The sequence below is a fragment of the Giraffa tippelskirchi genome, chromosome 7, assembly GCF_054371585.1.
Source record: "Giraffa tippelskirchi isolate mGirTip1 chromosome 7, T2T-mGirTip1v1.2.pri, whole genome shotgun sequence".
Classification (NCBI taxonomy): domain Eukaryota; kingdom Metazoa; phylum Chordata; class Mammalia; order Artiodactyla; family Giraffidae; genus Giraffa; species Giraffa tippelskirchi.
Genome location: NC_137281.1, coordinates 122,668,621 through 122,692,001, shown reverse-complemented (window position 1 = coordinate 122,692,001; position 23,381 = coordinate 122,668,621). Strand labels below are relative to the sequence as shown.

The 23,381-nt window shown below is 37.9% G+C and overlaps 2 protein-coding genes across 8 annotated transcripts in view; one reads left to right on the top strand and one right to left on the bottom strand.

Annotated features, from left to right (window-relative positions):
* Positions 1–23,381, bottom strand: part of SHC4 (SHC adaptor protein 4) — a 160,816-nt gene that overhangs the window by 36,290 nt on the left and 101,145 nt on the right. For all 7 annotated transcript variants that reach the window (XM_081508519.1, XM_081508522.1, XM_081508521.1 and 4 more), the window contains exons 4-7: positions 20,106–20,169; positions 15,798–15,917; positions 6,000–6,053; positions 2,483–2,534 (exon numbers count right to left, since the gene is read on the bottom strand). In XM_081508519.1, coding sequence (XP_081364645.1) covers positions 2,483–2,534; positions 6,000–6,053; positions 15,798–15,917; positions 20,106–20,169 — 290 coding nt within the window. The remainder of the gene's footprint in view (positions 1–2,482; positions 2,535–5,999; positions 6,054–15,797; positions 15,918–20,105; positions 20,170–23,381) is intronic.
* Positions 9,647–11,378, top strand: EID1 (EP300 interacting inhibitor of differentiation 1). Its single transcript, XM_081508526.1, has one exon. The coding sequence runs from the start codon at positions 9,698–9,700 to the stop codon at positions 10,274–10,276; it is 579 nt and encodes a 192-aa protein (XP_081364652.1). The 5' UTR covers positions 9,647–9,697; the 3' UTR covers positions 10,277–11,378.

The following is a 23,381-nucleotide window of genomic DNA, read 5'->3' as shown; positions in this document are numbered from 1 at the left end:
ATCCATCCATGAGCTCAGTCAATAGTTCTCATAAAAGCCTTTGCAGAATTCTCGTGCCAGGATCCCCCTGAATTCCTTCTAGCAGCTCAGCTCCAATGAACTACTCGGGCACCAGATTTCAAAGCGAATGAGTTGCATCATATTCTCTCTGCTTTATTTCACTTAAGCAAGCGAGCAGATCAGCAAGCACGTGGATCCTGCTAGGCCATTAACCTCAGTAACGAGCATAATCTTTGAACCCCTTCTGCTGAAGAGCAAGGACATGCCTGAGAAATTCAGTGACTGATGGCAAAGTTACTAAATATCTAGAGTTCCTGATCTATTTGTTCTTCCTTTCAGCCTGTCCTTTTCAGGTTGAAAGAAAGGGATCTGTCGTTCAGAGACCTTCCCAAAAACAGCCTACTTCCATTCTTTAGGGAGGGCTTCAGTGGTGGTTCAGTGGTAAAGAATCTGCCTGCCAATGCAGGAGATGCAGGTTCAATCCCTGGGCTGGGAAGATCCCCTGGAGAAAGGAATGACAACCCACTCCAGTATTCTTGCCTGGGAAATCCCATGGACAGAGGAGCCTAGTGAGCTAAATCCACGGGGTCACAAAGAGTCGGACACAACTTAGCGACTAAACAACAACTTTAGGGAAACTCAGGCTTGATTAAAAGAGGTTGTTCTTCTGGTATCCTTTGTTATGTTCCATTCCTACTCCCCCCTTCCTTCACTAGTTCCTGTCTCTCCCATCTACTCTTTGAGTAATATCCATTCTTTATTATGTAGTTTAGAGTCTATTTTAAAGGAGTATAGCACAGTATTTGTAACCCGTTCTTCTTCCGATTTCATCAAGCCATGCTCTCTTGGTCTGCATTTACTGAGCATCTACTCTGTGCTGGGTACTGTGCCAGCAGGTGGTCCTCACAATTTCATTTTTGACAATCATGATAGTTTCCAAATGGACCTGCCCCCTCCCTGAATCCATCTACTGTACGGTGCTGCCAAATGAACCTTCCTAAATCTCTGCTTTGTAACCTGCTTTCTCCACCCATCTGCCCATAAGATTGTCTCTACTTATTAGCTCTCTCCTATCGGCCCTCTAGATGTCCTTTTTTTACTTTTTTCCCCTTCATACACAATCTGCATCCTATTAAGTGTGTTTATTCACCTGCTCCCCAGCATTTGTTGTTTTTTAGTTGCTAAGTCGTGTCCAACTCTTTTGTGACCCCATGGACTGTAGCTTGCCAGCTTCTGTCCATGGGATTTCCCAGGCAAGAATACTGAAGTATTGGGAGTAGATTGCCATTTCCTTCTCCAAGGGATCTTCCCAGGAATTGAAACTGCATTTCTTGCTTTGGCAGGCAGATTCTTTACCACTGAGCCACCAGGGAAGCCCTGCTCACCAGTACACCACGTGCATTTTTGCCTCCTGTTTTTATAGCTCTTTGAATTTCCAAATTCCACTCCATATATACTTAATGGATGTTTGGGGGCAAACTCCACCCTGAGGTGACAAAGGGTACTGCTGAACTAATAGGCTCTAGTTAAGGAAGGGAGGCAACCTAACACTCGTCCCTAAAATGAGTCTGAATACCCCAGAGTCAGGGCTGAGAAGCAACACTCAGCATGTCTGTCTACAGAGGCCCAGTGGCCTAACTTCAGGCCCTTGACACAAAATGTGGCTGGCAGGTGAGTTTCTTAGGCAATCTTACTAAATCCTGGTATGAGACAACTCATCAACTCACTCTTCCATTCACTCTGTCATTCAACAAAAACAGTTACTGATCATCACCATGTGCAAGGCATTGTGATGAGTGCTTGGGAAATAACAGTAAGAGAAACAATTTCCTGCCTTCCAGTAGCTTTTAGTAGAAAGGACAGACATGAAACACATAAACAAGTGAGTAACTAAAATAATAAAAATGTAGGTTAAGAGTCAATAGAAGAGATACAAAGTATTATAACCCAGCAGAGTGGCATATACTACTGGAGATGGTAGATGCTATCAGTCAAAGAAGGTCTTCTTGAAGAAGAGACATTAAAACTGAGATCTAAAAGATGAGAAAAAGCCAGACACTCAGAGTGGCATGCCCGGCTCTTGAACAGCAAGGCACAGACTTAACACCTATGAACACACACATGCACACACTTGCCAAAGCAACTACAGGCCCACTGATTTGGGTCTTGTGTGCAATTCATTTGTCCACTGGGGATGTGGCAGCCAGCCCCATCTATCCTTACTGAAACAGCTTCCCTTTTGTTTATACAAATGGATAATAAGACTTTGGTTGAAGGGATTTAAATCCCATCTATAATTTTTTCTCCTTTGCTCTGCTGGCCAGGTTATTTATTTCAAACACATATTTACATAATATTTCTAGACCCCCAATAAAGCACTCTAGTGATATTCATCACTTTACATATTGAAAATAATTGCTTGTTACTTTCAGAAGTTGGTATATACCAACTCTTAAGAAAATCTAGAAGTTGCTTTCCATACCTCGTTGATTAACTGGATCTTTAGCTACGTAGGCAACATAGTCTGTAGTATCCTATAAAAAAGGGAAAATGATTGCATTTAAAATGAATGGATTGTACTGGTGAAAGATAAAAGAGTACATTTAGGGTATGATATTCAGGCAAAGACTGACACTAAGGTTTCTGTTTAAAGAGCAAAGGAAAGCAACCTAGGAGGAAACATAAACAAATACATAATATATACTTAGCAATTGTAAAGTCTACATTCTCTGCGCCTTGGGGAGAGAATCTGAAGATTAAAGATTAAGAGGCAGACAATATCACTGAGAATAAAAGAGAATGTAGGTAGGGACTGTGTTAGGACAAATATTCTTTTAAAATGGTTAGGGACTATTACTCTCCTGTGTTGAAAGTTGAAATACCAGGGGTTATGCAATCACAAAGTTTATGTCATAAACTAGGATGTGACACCATGATTTCCCAGTTGTCCAAACAGATACCATGTAGATCAGAAAATCAGCTGATTAAAGAGACATGGTTTTGTGGTGGTTAGCTTGCTTTTTATGCAGCGCAACTTAAGGAATAATATAGCAAAAATAAAAGGCATTTATCTGATCAACATATAGAAAGAAGAGATCATTTCTGAAATAGAAAAGCCTCAGGAATTCCAAAAGATGTGCTCCAAACTAGTGGTAACCAGAGCAGGAGACAATATACGGGAAGAGGAGAGGAGGTACAAACTATTAGGTTAAATAGGCTTAAGGATGTATTATATAACACAGGGAATATAGCCAATATTTTATAATAACTGTAAATGAAATTTACCTTTAATAATTGTATAAAAATAAAGACACTTAAAAAGAAGATATAACAGCACCATTTCAACTTATGTTTAAAAAAGAGAGATGTGTTGCTGGCTTTGTAAAAACAAACAAAAAGCTACTTGGTAATTCTGACTTTTATTGAAAATGGTATGCTGATGAATGATAAGATTTTAATAATTAAAGATGCTTTTTGTTATCTCAGTTCTCAGAAAAAAAATACACACAGTGCCATTTGCAGATTAGAAGTATGACTCTCTAGAGGGAAGATGAAATCAACTGGCAGGAAATAAAAGTCCATGTTTCTAATACCCTCAAGGACAATCACTTAATAACCCACAATGAATCATACAGGAAACGGATCTCAGAGTCAGTATAACTTGCCTTCAGTTATTTTAAAAAATAACACATACCTAAGTAAATCTCTCTTATACAAAAAGACAAAAGATTTGAAATATCTTATATATAAATAAGGTCATGCCAATGAGCTTTATATTATATAATTTAGAAGCAAAGCCACAATTGTGTGGGCTTGGCTGCTCATTTTAAAGTTGAAGAGGTGGTATGATGCTCGCAATGTTGTCTGCTGTCTTAGTTGATAGGAAAGAGGTCTCAAGAATGTATTGTGAGCATGAGAAAATTAAATACACTTCTTATATATCCAGGCCTCAGTTTCCTCATGTTCAAAAGAATCTCTTAAAATTCCATAACTGTAAATATTTGGGAGAATTTAAAGAATGTTAAAAGCACAAACAATGGGAGGAAATATAAGAAGTATATTTAATTTTCTCATACTCATAATGCATTCTTGAGATGGAGAAAGTATATACAGATACAAAAGCATTACCAAGAACTGTCTTCATGGCTGATTGAAGGGAGACAAGTAAATTGTTTTTGAGAAGGGAATAAAAGTGAGGGTGAGCAAGGTCAAGAGGTGAGAAGGAACACCCAGTATTTTTGAAACTTTGGAGGGAATCTGGTAGGAAGAAGGTACCACATTAGGTCATGGAGACTTTTAGCTTCCAAATCCTAGGACTCAATTAGCCGTGAAGCTGTAAATTATCTCAGACAGTGTCCTAAGAAAATGTAGACATGTATTAGCAATAGCGGTGACAGTTATCTCTTATCACTCTGTGCCAGGCACTATGCTAGCAGTTTACATGCACCACTTCACTTAATTCTCACAACACTGTGAGGCAAGGAGGATCATTTCCCATTTTACAGAAGAGGACCCTGAAACTTAAGAGAGTGTAAGTAACTCAAGTCTACTTGACTCCAGAGCCTGGCACTCCACCATATTGCCTTCCTGACCTGAGGGTAAAACTTCACTTGGGGGAACCTCTAATGCCAAGGCTCTGGTCACCCCAGTTTTCTATGTAAAATCAGCAGATTTTCTCTTCACCTGTAGAAAACACAGAGGTGCCACTCAATTCAGTAGGTACAAACTTTCCCACGGTGGATACAAATTCTTTACTATCTTTGGTAGCGGCAGTGCTTTGACTGGTTTAAAGAACTAAAGGCACATAAAGACAGTCTAAAAAGAATTGGGATTCTGGAGAACTATGATAGACGCCATGCATGGCATGTCTAGGGTAAATGAGGATTTTCGTACCAATTTTAAAATGACAGCAACTCTTGAAACTTGAAAAGGGAAATTTAAGGCAAACGGCAACAATTATTTTTCCCACTGCTCTTACAGAACTCATTACTTTACAATGCTTTACAAAAGTGTTCAAGTTCCTTCGTGGATGGTCTAGTTATAGAGGGTTAGGAAGAGAAGTGATAGTGCTGGCCTTTTCAGGCTGGAAGTTGACGCTCTCTGCTACCAAACATATCCCTTGGTGTCGCTGTTGAGGTCAGATTACAAGGCTGGATGGAGGGTGGATAGAGAGGAGCTGGGGATAGTTATATGCAGATTTTTGACTGGGTGTAAGATCAGGTAAAATCCCTGCATATTTGCAGGTACAAGAAAAATGTCATAATGTCACAGAGGAGCAAAATCCTTCTCTTGCTCCCTCGGTTTAAACAGATGTGTTTCTTGGTCAGTCACAGGCTTCCTTGTGTCAATGCCCATCTCCTCTTGCTCTGATCTAGAAATGATGTAGTTGGAGGTCCGGGAATGACCCTCCACTCTGCAGAGAACACTTGGAGGGATAGCACCAACTCAGACCTGCACAATTCATGAGAATTGAGCATCACGTGGCCTCTTGGTTAGGAGGCACAATAGGTTTTCTCTCCCCAGCTCAACATTCCCTGCATGAGCTTCTGAAAACCTAGTTGCTCATTTCAGATTAGACTTAGTTGCCTTGGCTGCTGGCCAGAATGGCAAATAGGCTTCCCCTCATGTGCCAAATTCAATTGATTAGGAGGATCTGCCTGGAACTCTATGTTGAAAAGAATTCTGAGGGAGGACCATCAACAGATGTATAACATACTTGTTTTTTATGAATTTGATGTTATCTACAAGATGCTTCTCAGATGATAACTCCATGGCTAGTAACACAATGGAGTATTATTAGTTTATCCACTAATCCAAGTATTTACAAAGTCAGTGATGGGAAATATTTTGTCAGAACCAAAGTTTTCACTGCCTGCTACATATAGCTATTCACGAACCATAATAAGATATTTGGAAAAGACAGGTAGTGGCTAACATGCTTTATATAGAAATTTCTTTTAACTCTTATAAAAAAAGAACTTTAATGAATTCATACTTACTGGATCCCCTCCAGAAGCAAAAGAAATAGACTGCATATGATGATTTGCAATAATCTGGAAAACACAAATTAAACACATATGATGCTAAAAACTAATTATACCTAGTTATATACCATCTAACAGTAATGTACATACATTTGTTTGTTTTGATTTTGCCTACTCAGCATCCCTTTGGAAACCACTCCATCCAAGTACTATAATAATCTTATTTAGATGAGGAGGTTCACGTGGGTTTGATCTTACTGCATCTTACTGCCCCCTCCCCTTGCAGCTAGACACATGATCCAGGCCTAGCCAATCAGAAAACACCATCCATCTAAATACAACAAAGACAATCAACATCTCTGAGGAGGAAATGAGGAGAATAATCGGAGGAAATGCATCTCTCCCGGTCGTTTAATATCTTAGCACAAGCCCAAAGCTTCTAGGAGTCATCTTTTGCTGTCATGAGGGAAAAGTCTGCTAGAAAATTATTTTTCTCTGGCGAAAAATCAAAGCTGAAAGTCAAAAACAGTAAAAAGGCAGGGGGTAACACTTGTTTGATCACTTCCAACTAATACATTTCCCCCTCCCTTTATGTTTTTATGTATTTTTTCTAGTTTATTTATTTATTTTTATATAAGTTACTTTGACTTGAGTTTCAGTCATTTGCCACCATTCTTACTAAGGTGCTAACATTAAAGAGTTTCAATATGAAGTAAGACTATCCAAGTAAACTGAATAAGTTAGCTAAGATTGTCTCTTTTACTTGAGATTCTAGGCTTCCTTATTTGGAAACCACAGTGTAATGACCAATTTGCAGAGACCTATTTGTCATATTCTTTTAAAGATTCATTAAAACAACTATGTACCAATTGACTAATCCTGCCTTCAGATTTGTGTAACAGAATACAACAGTTCTACTCTTAGATGTATATCCAAAAGAACTGTGTAAATACATATACCAAAAGATCTCAAGAAAGATAATCACTGCCTTGCTCATAATAGCCTCAAACTGGAAACAATCCCAATGATGATCACTGTGATATTCAAACATGGGACTACTACACAGCAACAACATATTTCTTGGGCAAAAGAAGCCAGACACAAAGACTGTATACTGCATAGCTGAATTTATATCAAGTTCAAAGCCAGGCAAAATTATTTCATTCGTTTGAAGTCACGATAGTAGTGACTTTGGGGGCAAAGGAAAAGAAAACAAGTGGTTTTCTGGGATTCTGCAAATGATGTTCCTTGATCTGGGTAGTAGTTAACACAAACAAATTCATTTTGTGATAATCAAGCTATACACTTACAATTTGTGCACTATTCTATATTTGTTTTCTATATTTCAGTTTAAAATAATTACTAAAAACAAAATCAATATACAGATCAACATCATTCCCGTACACCAGGAACAGCCCATCTGACACTGTATGGGGAAGAGGGGAGAGGTATATTTTACAAGATAACCTAAGTATATAACTAATTAGAACCACATAAAACCTTTTAGAAAACTTCAGTGAAGAGTATAAACAACACATGAACACGCAGAAAGACATAAATCACCTTTATGGATGAGAAGACAATATTATAAAGATGTCAATTCTCCCTCAAATTAATTTATAAATTCCACGCAATTCCAATAAAAATTCCACCAGCGCCATTCAGGAAACTTTTTAAACTACTTCTAAAATTCACACTGGAAGAATAAATGTGCAAGAGGAACAAAGGCAATTTTTTAAAGAACAAAGAGAAAAGATTTTCCTTATTATTAAGATGTATTATAAAACTATAGAAATTCATTAGACTATAAAGACTAAAAAAGGACTGACACTTTTGTGCTCTTTTAGCCTATGATAAATGTGCCACCAAACAGCAGACAAAAGGACATGTGTTTAAATTAGTGGAGTCAACTGAATCAGCTACATATATGAAAAAATATAAAAATAAATCCTGCCCTCATGATAATCCTGTCCTCATGTTTGAACACAAAAGAGCCATACAGACATTAAAAGACAGATAAAAGATTATGCTTAAGTTCTCTGAGGTAGGCAAATCCATCTTAATCTTTTAAAAAAAGGACATACAGGAAAGTAACTTTTAAATATGACTACATGAAAGCTCATTTTAAAACTTTTGTATAAGAAAAGATCTCCAAAACGAGAAACAACAGGCAAAGAGAATATAGTTGCAACATGTGAAACAAAGTTTTCACATAGAGTTGATAAAAAATTCCTACATCAATAAGAAAAAAATATATGATCATTTAATTTTCAGAAGTAATACAAATGTTCAATAAACATATTGAAAGATAATATGAAAAAAAATTCAAGGCTATAAAAAAATCAAACAAGACACCATTAAATTGATGAAGTTGTTAAAGTGCAACAAAATCATGTGTAGCAGGGGTGTGGATATTCTTGAACACCACTACCTAGTGCTTAAATTTGTACAATAACTCTCAGAGGAATTTGATGTTTATTAAAACTAAAGTATGCATACCCTGTAATTCCACCTTTCCACTTCTGGGTTTTTACTAGAGAGAAGTATTGGCACATGTAGATTTTCATTTACCCATACAATACAAAAAAAAAAGGAAAATTCTTTGTGCATAGTTAAGTCAACTACAGTATAGCTATACAAACAGAATACTATGAAAACATATGTCTATGTATACTAACAGCTAAATCTACAAGATTTGGGGGTTTTTTGCTTGTTTTATAAGTTGAAGGCAATTATGTAAGACATGTAAAAAAAATAAGATTTTTCCATGAGGACTTAAAAGATTCATATAAATGCACAGAAAAAGATTTAAAGAACACACACCAAATTAAGTGTAAAGTCACCTCCTGTGGGGAAAAAAAAAGGGGGCCCATGTGTTTCTTCTCTGCATATTTTTTAAAGAACACCGATAATATGCTTATTTGTGAATTTAACGTTTTTTAAATGAGAAAAATAGAAGAGAGGGATGGATGAGTTCTTAATATGCTGATGTATGGTTGAGAACACCGTGTGGTTTTCAGGTGCAGATTTAGCGGTCATTAGCGCAGAGATAAAGTTAGTTAAAACCTTGGAGCAGATGCGACTGCTTGGGGAGGGAGGAAAGAGGAGCAGCAGAAAGAGGATGGCGAGAAAGGAGAGGGGCGAGAGAGGAGGAAGATTAAGGGGTCTTCAGTTCAGTTCAGTCGCTCAGTCGTGTCCGACTGTTTCCGACCCCACGGACTGCAGCACGCCAGGCCTCCCTGTCCATTACCCACTCCCGGAGTTTACTCGAACTCATCTCCATTGAGTCGGTGATGCCATCCAACCATCTCATCCTCTGTCGTCCCCTTTTCCTCTCGCCCTCAATCTTTCCCGCCTTATCTTACAGAAGGTATCTAGAGTATTTTCAAGTTTATAGTATCATAAGCAGCAGAACGGTTACGTAAGGTGGAGGCCAGGCAATGCTCGTACATGCACAGCCCTAGGTCTGAAATTCGAACGCACGGAGCGCAGACCACCAAGCACCGGGAATGTTCCCGAGGGGGGGGGGGGGGGGCACTATCAGCGGCCAACCCAGAGCAGCGCTCTGAGCGGGAGGCGGTGTTTGGGGGTCGCGCACACGCACGAAGTCACGCAAGCGCACGGCGCTTGCGCAAGCGCACCACCGCACGCCCGCGTAGCTCAGAGCTTGTGGAAAACGAACGACTTTTGGAGGAGGTTGAGGTGCTTGCGCTATGTCTGAAATGAACGAGCTGTCCGAGCTCTATGAGGAGAGCAACGATCTGCAGATGGATGTGATTCCTGGTGAGAGTGACCTTCCGCATATGGAGGTAGGCGGCGGGAGCCGGGAGCTATCCCCGAACCCCTCCCGCGCCGGGGCCCCGCCACAGCTGGAGGAGGAAGGCCCAATGGAGGAGGAGGCGGCGGCCCAGCCAATGGCGGAGCCGCAGGGGCCCCGAGGCCTCGCTAGCCGGCCCAGCCCTGGGGAGCAGCCAGGCCAGATCGCGGGCCCTGATTTCGAGAGCGAGGACGAGGGCGAGGAATTCGATGACTGGGAGGACGACTATGACTATCCGGAAGAGGAGCCGCTTAGTGGTGCGGGCTACAGAGTATCAGCGGCCCTGGAAGAAGCCAACAAGATGTTTCTGAGAACCTCCAGAGCCAGAGAAGCAGCTCTGGATGGCGGGTTTCAGATGCATTATGAGAAGACCCCGTTTGATCAATTGGCTTTTATCGAAGAGCTTTTTTCACTTATGGTTGTCAATCGTCTGACCGAAGAACTCGGCTGTGATGAGATCATTGACAGAGAGTAGTTAAATGCTGTTAAGAGAGGAGGAAGCTGCTTGAGGAGAGACCCAGCATTCCAATGGCTTTTGGGTTCATTCCAAATAGTTCTGTGCCAATAAAAAACTTGATCTTCCAAAAAAAAAAAAAATTTTTTTTTTTTTGCAGAGTACAATAAGGTAGTGACTGCACAGTTATGAAAAAGGAAGAAAATTGTTAAAGTATATTAGTACTGTTGAAACCTGTTTTCAAGAATGTCCAGAGACACTTAAGGCTTCAACTTTGTTGTTTATTCAGAGTTATTTCCTTGCATTGGGGAAGATAATCTTTCATGTTTCACTGTAAGGAATGGCTTTGCAAGAATAAGTTATGACCAAGACAGACTGCCAGTACAAGAGTCCACTGATGATAATTATATGAGAAAAAGTAACTGATTTATCCACCTTAGGACGTAAGATGTCTTTGAGTTATTTGGACTGAAAGCATATTGAGAAAACTTTAAAGATTCAACTTTGTGATCTATCTGAGCTGTGGTTATCAAAGGCTAAATTTTTACTGTAAAATAAATCTTCTACCGAGTATTCTTCAGTATCTCAAAGGATAATCTAGTCCCAAAAGAAGTATGTGTCTTGTGTGCTATATCTTAAAACGTGTTTCCAGGAACTGAGATTTTGTTTGTACATGTATCTTGATCCTTTTTAAAGCTACTGTAATCTTTAATTCAAGAAAATTCATTGCCTTGAACATTTTTAAAAGTCAAAACTTAAGACGTCCTTAATAAAGTTTCAAATTTAGACTGTAAAATGTACATGAAAGTACAAAGAACACAAATTCTTTCAAACATCAGTATATTCTAGAGAATTTTGTTTCACTTCCTCTCTCTTTGCATTTAACTTTACAGGCAAAAGACTGGTTGAACTTCATAATGTGAGAACTGTTAAGTGAACATTGTCCAGTAAAAGGAAAGCCCTACATCTAAAAAAAAGACACTATGAACAACCCTTAAAAGTTTCAAATCTGCCCAGAAATCCACCTCAGTATCTGAAGTTGCCCTCTGTCTCCTCCTCTAATTAAGCTTGTTTTTGTTTATGCACCAGCATTCAAGATAATAAAGATTTCTTGTTCTCTGTATTTTATTTGTTTGGCTAATTGTATACATACTTTCTCTAATTCTACTTTTTATTTGCTATACTGTTCGACTGTGTGATTGCAACCATTTTATTTAAATTTAATGACTTTATAAGGGAAAGTGCTCCAGCTTCAAATACCGGATTACAAATTAATTGGTGTAAATTAAACTTAGTAAATTCCTATAAGAGAATTTGCCAAGCTGGGAAAACCTGCCAAATCAGTAAGCATCTCACGGTGGTTAGTAAGATGCTGAAGTTCTATGTGAATAGTATAATTAGAAGGCTGTGCCCAGTGAAACTGAGTATACCAGCAGGTCTTAAGATCAGTAAAAAGGTACCAGATATTTTTGCTGCATTATGGCAGTAAAAGATACATCCAATATAACAGGACAACTCAGAGCCTTTCTTGTGTTCAGTCATCCTGTCTTAGGGAGGGGGTTCTTTTCTGTATAATCCAGGGCTGACAAGGATGATCATGATTCAGACACTAGCTTGGCAGGGAGAGGAGCAATAGATGGGGGAAGACTAAAAAGGAGGTTAAACACTGGCACTTACATCTTAATCCTCCTGGTCTCCCATGGTTCACTTCTTTGCATTTTCAAACAGCTTATAGATGTAGTACGAGTCGGTGGATAGATAACTGCTTGTGTGATGTGAATTAATAGGACTCTGGACAAAGAAAAGTGCCAATATATATGAATTGACTAGTCACATTTATCTCCAGAAAAGATGCCAGGAAATAGGTTCAGAAAAAAACATCTACAAACTACAAGTGTTACTCTATTTCTCTTAGAAATTGAGTAGGGAGCAAGAGCAAGGGGAAAGAAAACTACTCCCCGTTAGGTTTGAAGGCTCATTTGGAGAAAGACCTGGACTCTAACTCACTCTTTTGATGGTTTGTTAGTCTTAAAAATAGGCAGTAACTTAAGAGACCGCTGACATTAATACTTGTTAATATTTACTGAGAGTAAAGAAGGGTAACATTTTAAAACATTACAGTTACCACTGACTGAAACCAAGCCTACCTAATTTGAACCTAGGCTCCACTGCTTACTAGCTCTGTAACAAGAGATTAATCTCTGCCTCAGGGTCCTGAATTGAAAATAAGAATACTTGAATGAAACTTATAAATTGTGAGAATTAAGATATATGCTGCTGGTAAGTCACTTCAGTCGTGTCCGACTCGGTGCAACCCCACAGACGGCAGCCCACCGGGCTCCTCTGTCCCTGGGATTCTCCAGGCAAGAACACTGGAGTGGGTTGCCATTTCCTTCTTCAAATGAAGATATATACATCTATGTAAACCCTAAGCCTGTTCGATGTAGGGAGAGGTGGAGATGAGGAATGGGGGAGAGAGGAGTTAAACTTCTGAGTGTGTAGTGTAATTTGTGGAGCGCTTTCTAGGTCTATCCATACTTAAATAAATGTTTGCTTATATCGGATGTCCCACATTGGCTCCCTTCGAGGACACAGATCTATTTTGTTTGGCTCATGCTTACAGTTTTAATTTCTTAAAGACCAACATCTCATAATTCATAGAGATCAGTAAAACTCCCAGATTTCCATCTTTTTTTTTTTTTTCCCAAAAGTAGAGGAAGGTCTGGCAGCCCTTGATCTATAGTCACATGGGATTGGCCTTTACACAGGGGAAGTATTCTTTTTGCCATGTTCCCCAGCCTTTCTCCCCACTGTGGAGGACAGGTGGCACTCATCATCTATCACCGCTTGCACCGTTGTGTTTTCATGAAACCAGACAGTTTGCATTACCTACCTGGCCTCTAGGTATTTGAATTGCCTCTCCTGGAGATAACAGATTTCTCCATTTTCTGCCTGTTTTACCTTGTTATCTATTACCCTTCTCAGTTTCAGTAGCTGTTAAGGAGTCAGTGATAGGAGTATAGAAATGAGTAAAGAAATAGAATGGGAGCTACTGAGACTGACATTTCTTCTTAAAACCTTATTAAAGTATGTCAAGGAAGTCCGCTGCTTGAATTTTTAAAACAAGGACTAAAAAAAAAAACTCTGTAACTTGCTTTTCCAAAATGTTTTTTCCCATTTCAAAATACGTAAGTTTTAAAAATTGCAAGCATTGCGTGTTTCTGTGTTTAATATAATCTTGTTTTCTCCCTCTGAGGTTCTGTGAGACATTTTCTGGGAGCAAATGGTTACATTCTTGATGTTCTCAGTGACAGAAGATAAACGTGAACCATCTGACCCATAAGTGTTCTGTCATGTATGAATGTATCTATTTGAAGCTGTTTTTGATTTCAGTCCAAAGTATATCTTAGAATTTGGGCGGGGAGGGGGGGGAAGGAGTAATCTGTATTTATCTCAGAACTTCAAAGGATATTTTTCTGTAAGGAAAATTTAATAAGTCATTTTCTCATGCTACATCCAGAAGGTCACTTTTCTGCTGCCTTTATCCCTGGGACATTTTAGCTGCCCTTTTAATGGGATCTAAAAAGCTTCTTGAGTTTAAGCATCCAGAGTGACCCATCTTTTTTATACACCCCCAACTCCACCCACCGCCCATGGCTATTTTCCCCAGGTCTTCAAAATAGTTCAAAACTATTTTTAAAAATCAGCCCCCAGGCCTGATATCAATGAGATCCTAACTTTGGTCTCCACTCTAGCAGTGGGCTGAACACAGCCCATTCCACACCAGTAGTGTAGAAAGGATGGGAGCCACTCCCCAAAGCACCTCTGCTGTAACTACTGGTGGTGGAAGCCACCTATGCCCAGTGGCCCTCCTCCTACTTGCCTAAAAGATTATGGGTATATTGTACCAGCTCTAATTGCAGTGGCCTGGAAAAGAGTAGTGGAGGGAAAAGAGATTTTGAGAATAACTTATGCCCCCTACCGTACACAACACAACCCTATACTCAATGAAATCATATACAACGAAAAGCAATGGTACCAGAGCTGGTACCATTCACATGAGTGAAAACTAAAAACAAATTTTACATCCACAAATGTCTTGAGGACAAAGCACCTGAAAGACTGAATGTTTTGCCTTCCACCCAGATGGGCTGCATCTTCCAAGAACAGCCCCAAATGTTCTGTTGTCAGGTACCAATGGTATGCCTCTCTTAGATAACCAATTATGACCCAATTAATCCATTTTAAACTATTTCATATTAAATATTTTCCTCTATGGTGTTTTATACTACTGGGTTAGCAATGTTATTTTATTCTGCTTTTGGATTTAAAAAATAAAGCAAACCTCAAAACCACAAGTGAATTTTTTGGCCAGAAAATAGAAATACAAATGTTTACAACTGTACTTATATGTTACTCACTATTTTATAATTTTATATTACAATATGCTTTCCCTGCTAAGTACTGAGTATATGAAAAGGCCTCAAGGAAGAATGTTTGAGTAAAAAATAATAATAGGTACCATGTAAGGGCACTGTGCTGTGTGATTTATACCATGATCTCACTTAATCTTCTAAGTAACCCCACAGACACATTCTGTTGCTAAACCAATCTTCTTAGAAGCTCTATGAATAAGAACTCATTTCACTGATGATAAGAATTGAGTGGGAAGATAACTTGTTTGTTAGAGGCAAATCAGGCTTTCTACCTGTATGTGACACCAAGCCTCTTAGTGTTTTTTCAGTGCCAGGTACACATTGAACCTTCTATGAGTCCCTGAACAATAGCACTCCACACAGTAAAATCTTAAATACTAAGAAATTCAAATCATTACATATTAGACAAAAATTAGAGTCTAGCATACATAAAATAATTTAGTTTAAAAGATAAAAAGTCAAAGGATATCCTAGTTTAAAGTACACATTTAGCCTAGTGGCTGTGTATCTTTTATATTTGCTTCAGCAATGCTGTTTTTTAAGAAATAACATTTACAATGAGAACTTGGCCACACCATAGCATCATAAATCATCAAAGATGAAAAAGTTGTTTATACAATAACATTTGAGAAGGCTTTTCAATCTTAAGGTTGAAAGAAAATGTTTTCTGCTTAAATTTTGGTTAGCTAGAACACTGGCCCTAACATTACCCTTCTCCTCTGTCCTTCATCTGCATCCCCAGTCCAGCACACAGTCTGTAAGGTCTGATGAAGGAATTGCTTTCTCTTTGGGGCAGGGTGGTGGGGAATAATAAATGACTGGCTTGAGTATATTCCAAATGGTATTTACTATGTTCTTTGTGCCTTCATTCTTATTAACAAAGCCAATCGAATAGGGGCAAGTATTAGGCAGTTAAATATCCCAGTGATGGCTTAATAATACTGTTGTTCTAATTATTGTTATACATAAATCCTTGGCAGATATTTTCCCCCATGTCTTATTAAGTTTTAGGCACACAGTCTGAAACTTTATTCTTTTTATTATGCCCAGACTGTTCTAGAAAAACAAAAGATATGTTAAACTATAAATGACACTCATAATCTTACCTGTTGATTGTCAAGATTCATCAGTGTGAGACTGCATGTTGAGATGGTCAGTTTTATCTTCATTCCCGAAAACTGAAGATTACTTTTGCCAAGAACTGTTGATAGGAACTTAGCTGGAGGCTTTAAAAATAACAAAATAACATTCTAAGTTACAGATTTTGTTACAGAAGGAATATTTATGTTTTTTTAAATGTTAAAAATGGGACAAAGCCCACATGCTTCCTTTCTATTTTACTTTAAATAAATCAAGTGAGATGGAATGCTTTTTCAATATAAACTTTTTTTAATTGAAATGCAGCAGAATTCTTGAGTAAGTAGTGAAGTCTGAGCCCTCAGACCTTTTCTCATACATTTCCTTCTCCCCAAGTGCTGGGAGTAGGGGCATGCTTTATATAAAAGGAACTCCTGTGAGAGTTTGGATTAACTGAATTCACAAGTCATTTTGAACACCACAAATCTAAAAAACAGAGAAAAAGTTCCTGCCTAGGTTTTTTGTGATGATTAAAAGAATACAAAAAACACAACATGCCAAAACTTATGAAACACAGGAAAAGCAGTGCTTTTATAGCTATAGTATAACATAAATTATAATTTATAGGTATAAACACACACTAAAAAAGGAAGATCTCAAATCAACAACCTAACTTAGGGAGTAGGAGGAGGGACAAATTAAGAGATTTGGATTAACGTATCTACTACTATCAATAAAATAGATAACCAACAAGGACCTACTGTTTAAAGCACAGGAAACTATACTCAATACTTTGCAATAATCTATAAGGGAAGAGAATCTGAAGAAGAAATATATATATACATATACATGTATAACTGAATTACTGTGCTGTACACCTGAAACAAAGACAATATTGTATTTCAGCTATACTTCAATAAAAAATTTTAAACCAACCTAAATTTACAATTTAAAGAAATCAAAAAAGTTTATAAATTAAACCCAAAGTTAGCAGAAGGCAAGAAATAATAAAGAATAGAGCAGAGATAAATGATATAGAGACTAGAAAAACAATACAGAAAATCAAATCAAAAGTTGATTCTTCAAAAAGATCAACCAAACTGACAAACCTTTAGCTAAATAAATTAAGAAAAGAAAAAAGAGAAGCCAAATTAGAAAGAGCAGAAATGAAAGTGGGGACTATACTACCAATTCTATGGAAGTAAAAAGACTGTAAGAGAATACTATGAACAACTGTATGTCAACACACCGGATTACTTAGATGAAATGGACAAATTTCCAGAAACATAAAACCTACAAAGACTAAATCACAAAGAAATAGAAAATCTGGGTAGACCTATAACTCGTCGGAAGGAAGGAAGACAAGAAAGCAAGCAAGAAAAAAAGGGGAGGGAGGGAGGGATAGATGAGAGGAGGGAGGGACGGAGAAGGAAGGGAAAGAAGGAAGGATGTAAGGAATACAAGAAAGCAAGCAAGAAAGAAAGGGGAGGGATGAATAGAGGAGAGGAGGGAGGGAGGGAGGGGAAGGAAGGGAAGAAGGACGGAAGGAGGAAGGAAGGGAGGGAAGGAAGGAAGGGAAAATAACAAGTGCTGGCAGGATGTGGAGAAATTGAAACCCTTGAGCACTATCAGTAGAAATGTACAGTGGTACAACAGCTTATTGAGGGTAGCAGCTCCTCAAAAAATTAAAACTAGAATTACCATATGATCTAGCAATTCTGCTTCTTATTATATATCCAAAAGAACTGAAAGCAAGGACTTAAAGAGATATTTGTACATCCATGTTCATAGCAGCATTATTCACAATCATTAAAATATGGAAGTAACCCAAGTGTCCATCAACAGATAAATGGATAAGCAAAATGTGATATATACATACAATGAAATATTATTCAGTCTTAATTAGGAGGGAAATTTTGACATATGCTACAGCATGGATGAACCATGAGGACATTATGTGAGGTGATGTGAAATAAGCCTATCACAATATGACACTGCATGATTCCACTTCTATGAGATAATTAGAGCAGTCACAACCACAGAGACAGAAAGTAGAATGGTGGTTGCCAGGGGCTGGAGAGGGGGAGGGTGGAAATTTATTGTTTAACGGGTACAGACTTTCTGTTTTACAAGATAAAAAAAGAGTTATGGGCTTATTCCCATTAAACTGTTTAACTAGATTGTGTAAAATAACTTCATTGCTTAATATGAAATTACAAAGTGAAGGCTTGGGGAAAATGGGCTTCTTTAGAAGCAAACAATTCTAAATATGTTCTGTTCTTCAAATAGATGATTTTTTTTCTTAAAAAAAAGAGTAATGCAGATAGACGGGTGTGATGATTGAGCAACAGTATGAATGTATTCACTGAACTATACACTTAGAAATGGTTACAACGGTAAATGTTATGTGTATTTTAACACAATTTTTCAAATTGTGAGGAAAAAGAATATTAAAAATATAAAGTGCATAGAAGAGTCCCTGGCATGTATTAAGTACTCAATAAATCCTCAGGAGTAGGAAATGGGAACCCACTCCAGTATTCTTGCCTGGGAAATCCCACAGACAGAGGAGCCCGGCGGGCTACAGTCCAGGGGGCTGCAAAAAGTTGGCCACAACTGAGTGCACCTGCACATACCGTACAAATCTAGCTATCAAGGAATTAACTCAATAATTTCTCTTTTTTCTTTACATGTTTACTTTCTGGAAAGATGATAGCCTGGTTTGCTTTGTTTTATTTTGTTTTCCAGTGTGGACTCCCACTAATCCTGAAATGAGAAAGTCTTAAGTGAATAAGACTGTTAGGATCATCCAGTCATCTCTTATCTGAAGAGGTTATGAGAGGCAAGAGGAGGTTAGAGGCTGTAGATGGATCATGGGTTCTGTCAAAGAAACTACTAATGTAGTTCTAATAGAATTCAAGGGCCATTCATCAAAGTTTCCTGTACTGTGTGGCTCACTTGAGTCACTATTGGTGACAATGGATTCAGCCCTAAGAAATAATGAGCAATGATAAAAATATGAGGCATGGATTTCCCTGGTGATCCAGTGGATAAGACGCCATGCTTCCAAGGCAAGGGGCATGTGTTTGATCCTTGGTCTGGGAACTAGGATCCCAAATGCCTTGTGGGGTGGCCAAAAAAAAAAATGAGACAGGGTGGTATGGTAATAGAACACTAAGCTGAGACTGAAAACCTGGCTTTGACAGTTGGCACTGACCTTGATCATTCTAGTAACTCAAGGCAAGTCTCTTTGAGCCATAGTTTAGAAGCTAGCAAAGTGAGAGGGTTTTTCCTGGGAGATCTCTAAACATCCTTCCCCTCTTAAACAATCTACAGTTCTATAACTGATATAGCTATCTTAAGAGCCTTTGAATTTCTCCTTTGGACCTCGAAGCAACTATTCTAGGTTTAATAACTTAATACACAATTGGCAGAGATGTATTACTACATCTTTTGTTACCCAAACATGATTGACCAGAGTGTTTCATTATTCAGTCACATAACAAATCACTGGCCACAGGGATTCGTTTCTGCAAAAACTCCTGGTCAGTAATGTGCTAATACAATAATACTAACTACCATTATCATTGAAAGCTTAATGTAACTCAGACACCATGTTAAGCACTGTGATGTACACATCACTTCACTGAATTCTTACCTAACTCTATAAAGTACATGCTATTTTCTCCCATTTTATAGATGAGGAAGCCAAGGATCCAAAATGTGAAATATGACTTGTTCAAGGTCACACAGTTACTAGGGGCAAAGACAGGGTTTAAATCGAAGTCTAATATCGAGTCTTGTGCTTTCTTTCAGCATAAAAAACTCCTTCTACCCATTTACTATCCTATTGCTACCAGCACCCACGTTTCCATTTGAAAATAGGCCATGGAGTCTTAAAAGCCTAAAATGTTAAAATGCAGAATACATTCATTATAAAATATTGAAATTGGAAGGTACCAAAACTGGTCATTTTGTCAACAACCTAACTTACAGAAACAAACATGAAGTTTCTTACAGAGATGAGATGCCATGCTCAAAGAAAGGTAAGTAAAGCCCCAGCCCTGCAACAAGATTTTTTCTAACTTGGAAAGACTCAAGTGCTTTCTCCACTCTGTACCTCCAGGCATCACCATTTCAGACAATGTCTGGCAAGTCAGAAAATTTGAAGGAGAAGAACAACTTTGAGCGCATCTCAGATAGCATGCCAACTAATCAAGGCTATTCTGGACCTTGGGTCATGTGGTGGAATGAACAAACAACTATTTCAATATTATCTTTCTTTCCCATATTTAGGGAAATATAAAACAAAAAAACCCACACCATTATTTATTTACCTTTCGCTTTTTAATGGCTCCATTTGCCCCAGGGACAGCTTCACACAGGCGACTTATTGCTTCCCTATAGAACAGAAACCATATAAAGACTCAGCAAACGATCAAGTACATAGTAAATGTTCAATGAATGTTACCAAGTTGTTATGACCAAAATGTACACTCAGATAATGGTGAGTCTGACATAAAGGGCCTCCTATACTCCACAGGAGAAAACAGTGAGCTTATTCTCACCACAGCTCAAACCCAAGAAGATCCAGCAACTCTCTAATACTGAAAAAATGCTTTATAATAAGGAGTCCTATATTCACCTTCATTGTCCATTTCCCTTGGGTTTTCAAGGTTGGTTTTCAGCACTGTTGATTTCTAACCAAAAAGGATGGATGGGACTTTACTGTCTGGGAATATTTCACAGTTTTATCTTTAGCAAAATCCCCTGTGGTGTTGTGAATAAAAAGCTTCATAGCATCTCATCACTAAAAACAATTAAATACAAAAGAATCCAACACTAGAGGAAGTTTAAAAGGATTGGGAGAGAATTAAACTTCAAGATGGTCTCAAATGGAACCTTATTGACTAAGTTACTGCTACAAGCCATTGAGCTTTCATGTAATTTCACAGAAGAAAAGCAAATCAATAGCAAATTTCCTCCTGTGCTTATTTTTCTACCCTTACTATATATTGCACTTCCTGAAAGAAAAGCACCACTAAAAGAGGTAGTTGCTCATTAATGGAAGTGGTGAACGCACTGGCGCCCTCCTCTCCAGAAATGCAGTTATGACTAAGAGCTTTTGTCTCTGGGACTCAGCATTCAGAACCACCCAAGCTTTCACTTGGCGTAACCTGAACCTTCGCCTGTGGCTTTCAACACACATATTAAACTTTTCACAAAGCAAATGGAAATCTTTAGGCTCCTTCCAGATCCACTGGACATCATCATTAAATTAGTACATACACACATATTATTACAGTTTTTATATATATTAGATTTCATGAAAATATTTTCTATGACATGTTTTGAGTTTCAAAGGAAGGGAGATGCAGAGAAAGGGATGCAGATCCATTAAAAATAAATATGCATTAGACAGACAAAAAATAGAGATCTATATATAGATCTATACATGTAGTAGTGCAGAGCTATGTACTCAACATAATTATCTGCAACAAATGGATGAAGCAGCTTTTTGATTTAGCATATTTATTGTTTCTCCAGGATTCCAACCTTGTTCTCTGGAGTCAAACAATGACAACTCTGAGAGTTGGGCTCTTTTGTTTGGTTGGCTGGCTGATGGTTTGAGTTATCTTAATGTTAGTCAGTAATTGATGAGACACATCTAATTGACCTGAATCAGCCTACAGCGTTACCTAAATAACTAGACCTGGCACCCTTGTTGTTGGTATTTAACAAAGAGGGATTATGGGAAAGGTGTTCTTAGATCCTGTACTCTGTGAAAGCCGGTTGGGGTGCTTTGGTCTAAAAAGCTCCCTGTAAATGGGTTGAAATAAAAGTATAAACAAAAGTGGACACTGATGTTGCCAAGTATAATAACAGTTATTATTAGAAGTAGTAACTTTTATAAGTTTTATGAAGTTCTTTCCCAGGCACTGTTTTCTTGATTCTCGTTCCAACTGTCAGCAACATCTAACAAAAAGTAAAGTTGTGAATTTGGATAAAGGGAGTGCTTTATAGGATGAGCACCCCTCAAGAAGAGTTTGGAAGAGTGAGCCTTCCTGGCAGGATGGAATTGGGAAAATTCAGAGGGAAGAGTATGTGTGAAGATACTCAAACATAAATAATTACAACATGTGGGGAGCTACAGTACTTTGATATTGCAGGAGCACAAAGTGTGGTAGAAACAAAAATGAATAAGAGCTAAGAGATGGGATTAGAGTCTGAAAACGTTTTCTGAATAAAGCCAGATAGTAAATATTTTAGACTTTGTTCTGTTGCAACTACTGAACTCGGCCATTGGAACTTAGCAGCAGCAATAGACAACATGCAAACAGATGAACACAGCTGTGTTCCAATAACTTTATTTCTAAAAACAGGTAGCTGGCCATATTCAGCCAAGGACCAGAGTTTGCCAACTTCCTGATTAGATAATTCACATGAAAGGAGTTAGAAATAATTCAGTTTTAAAAACAGGAAAATGTTAACATTCAGTATAATTTTAGAACTAAAAATTGAAACAACTGTAAGATACTTGCTCCACTCTCATTAATTTCACACACAGAAAGAAAATTACAAAGCCAGTATTGACAGAAAAAAGAGAATAATTCCACTTCAAGTATATTTATCCACTGCTGGTGGCCTTACTTAGTATTAATATAAAAGATGACAAATGTCATTATATTTATCAGAGTTTTTGGCAAGGAAGGAGGAATTTTTATTGAAACAGCATTGAGTAGTTATGTAAAAGAAACATTCATTTTAGAGTAAAAACACCAACCCCAATATAAAACAAATCAACATAAATATTGCCACTTGCAATGTTAAATATTAGGACTATAGAAGTATGGAGGGAATCTATATAAATTAGTGGGAAAAAAGAACTTGGAATAGTATATGCACATTGGTAGCAGCTATATAAAATTAATTCTGTATAAACAGGGACATAGAAAAAGCATTAAATAGTAACTTGGTTTAGAGGGGTTTTTTTTTTATGTATGTGATTTGCTGTTTCCAGTTTTTTATTCTATTGATGTTTAGATGTAAACAGTGTTTTGTTTTTCTTCATCGTTCAGTTGATTATAATCTTTTAAAATATTCAAAAGAATGTAAGTTACTTCCTCAGCAGGAGTTTTGCTCCTGTATTGTGGAGATGTGAGGGCATGTCAACAATGTCCCTACGGAGTGACACAGCCTGTCTCTCTTTCACCAACAACTGCAGAGGTCAGAGAGTGTTCATGTTACAGATAATAACAGACCTTTATTTCTCTTTGTTCCCCTCCCACCTTACCCTTTAATGCCTCCATCTTTATAGCCACTAAGACCAGATTTTTCTTTTCAGTTTATTTGGTAGACTTGCTGATTTTCACTCTCCAAAGTTCCACAAAGAAAAAACTCTTGCCCAGATTTAGCAACGCTTTCACATTAGAAATCCCTATCTTTAGATTTCTAGCAGGGAGTTCAGGTTTTAATGAAGAGGCATCCTATTTATATGTCAGGTTCAGCATTAAGCACCTTATGGACATCATCTCATTTAGTCTTAATAATATTATTTCAAGGTAAGTATTTTATCCCCATTTTACAAATGAGGAAATTAAAGTTCAAAGAAT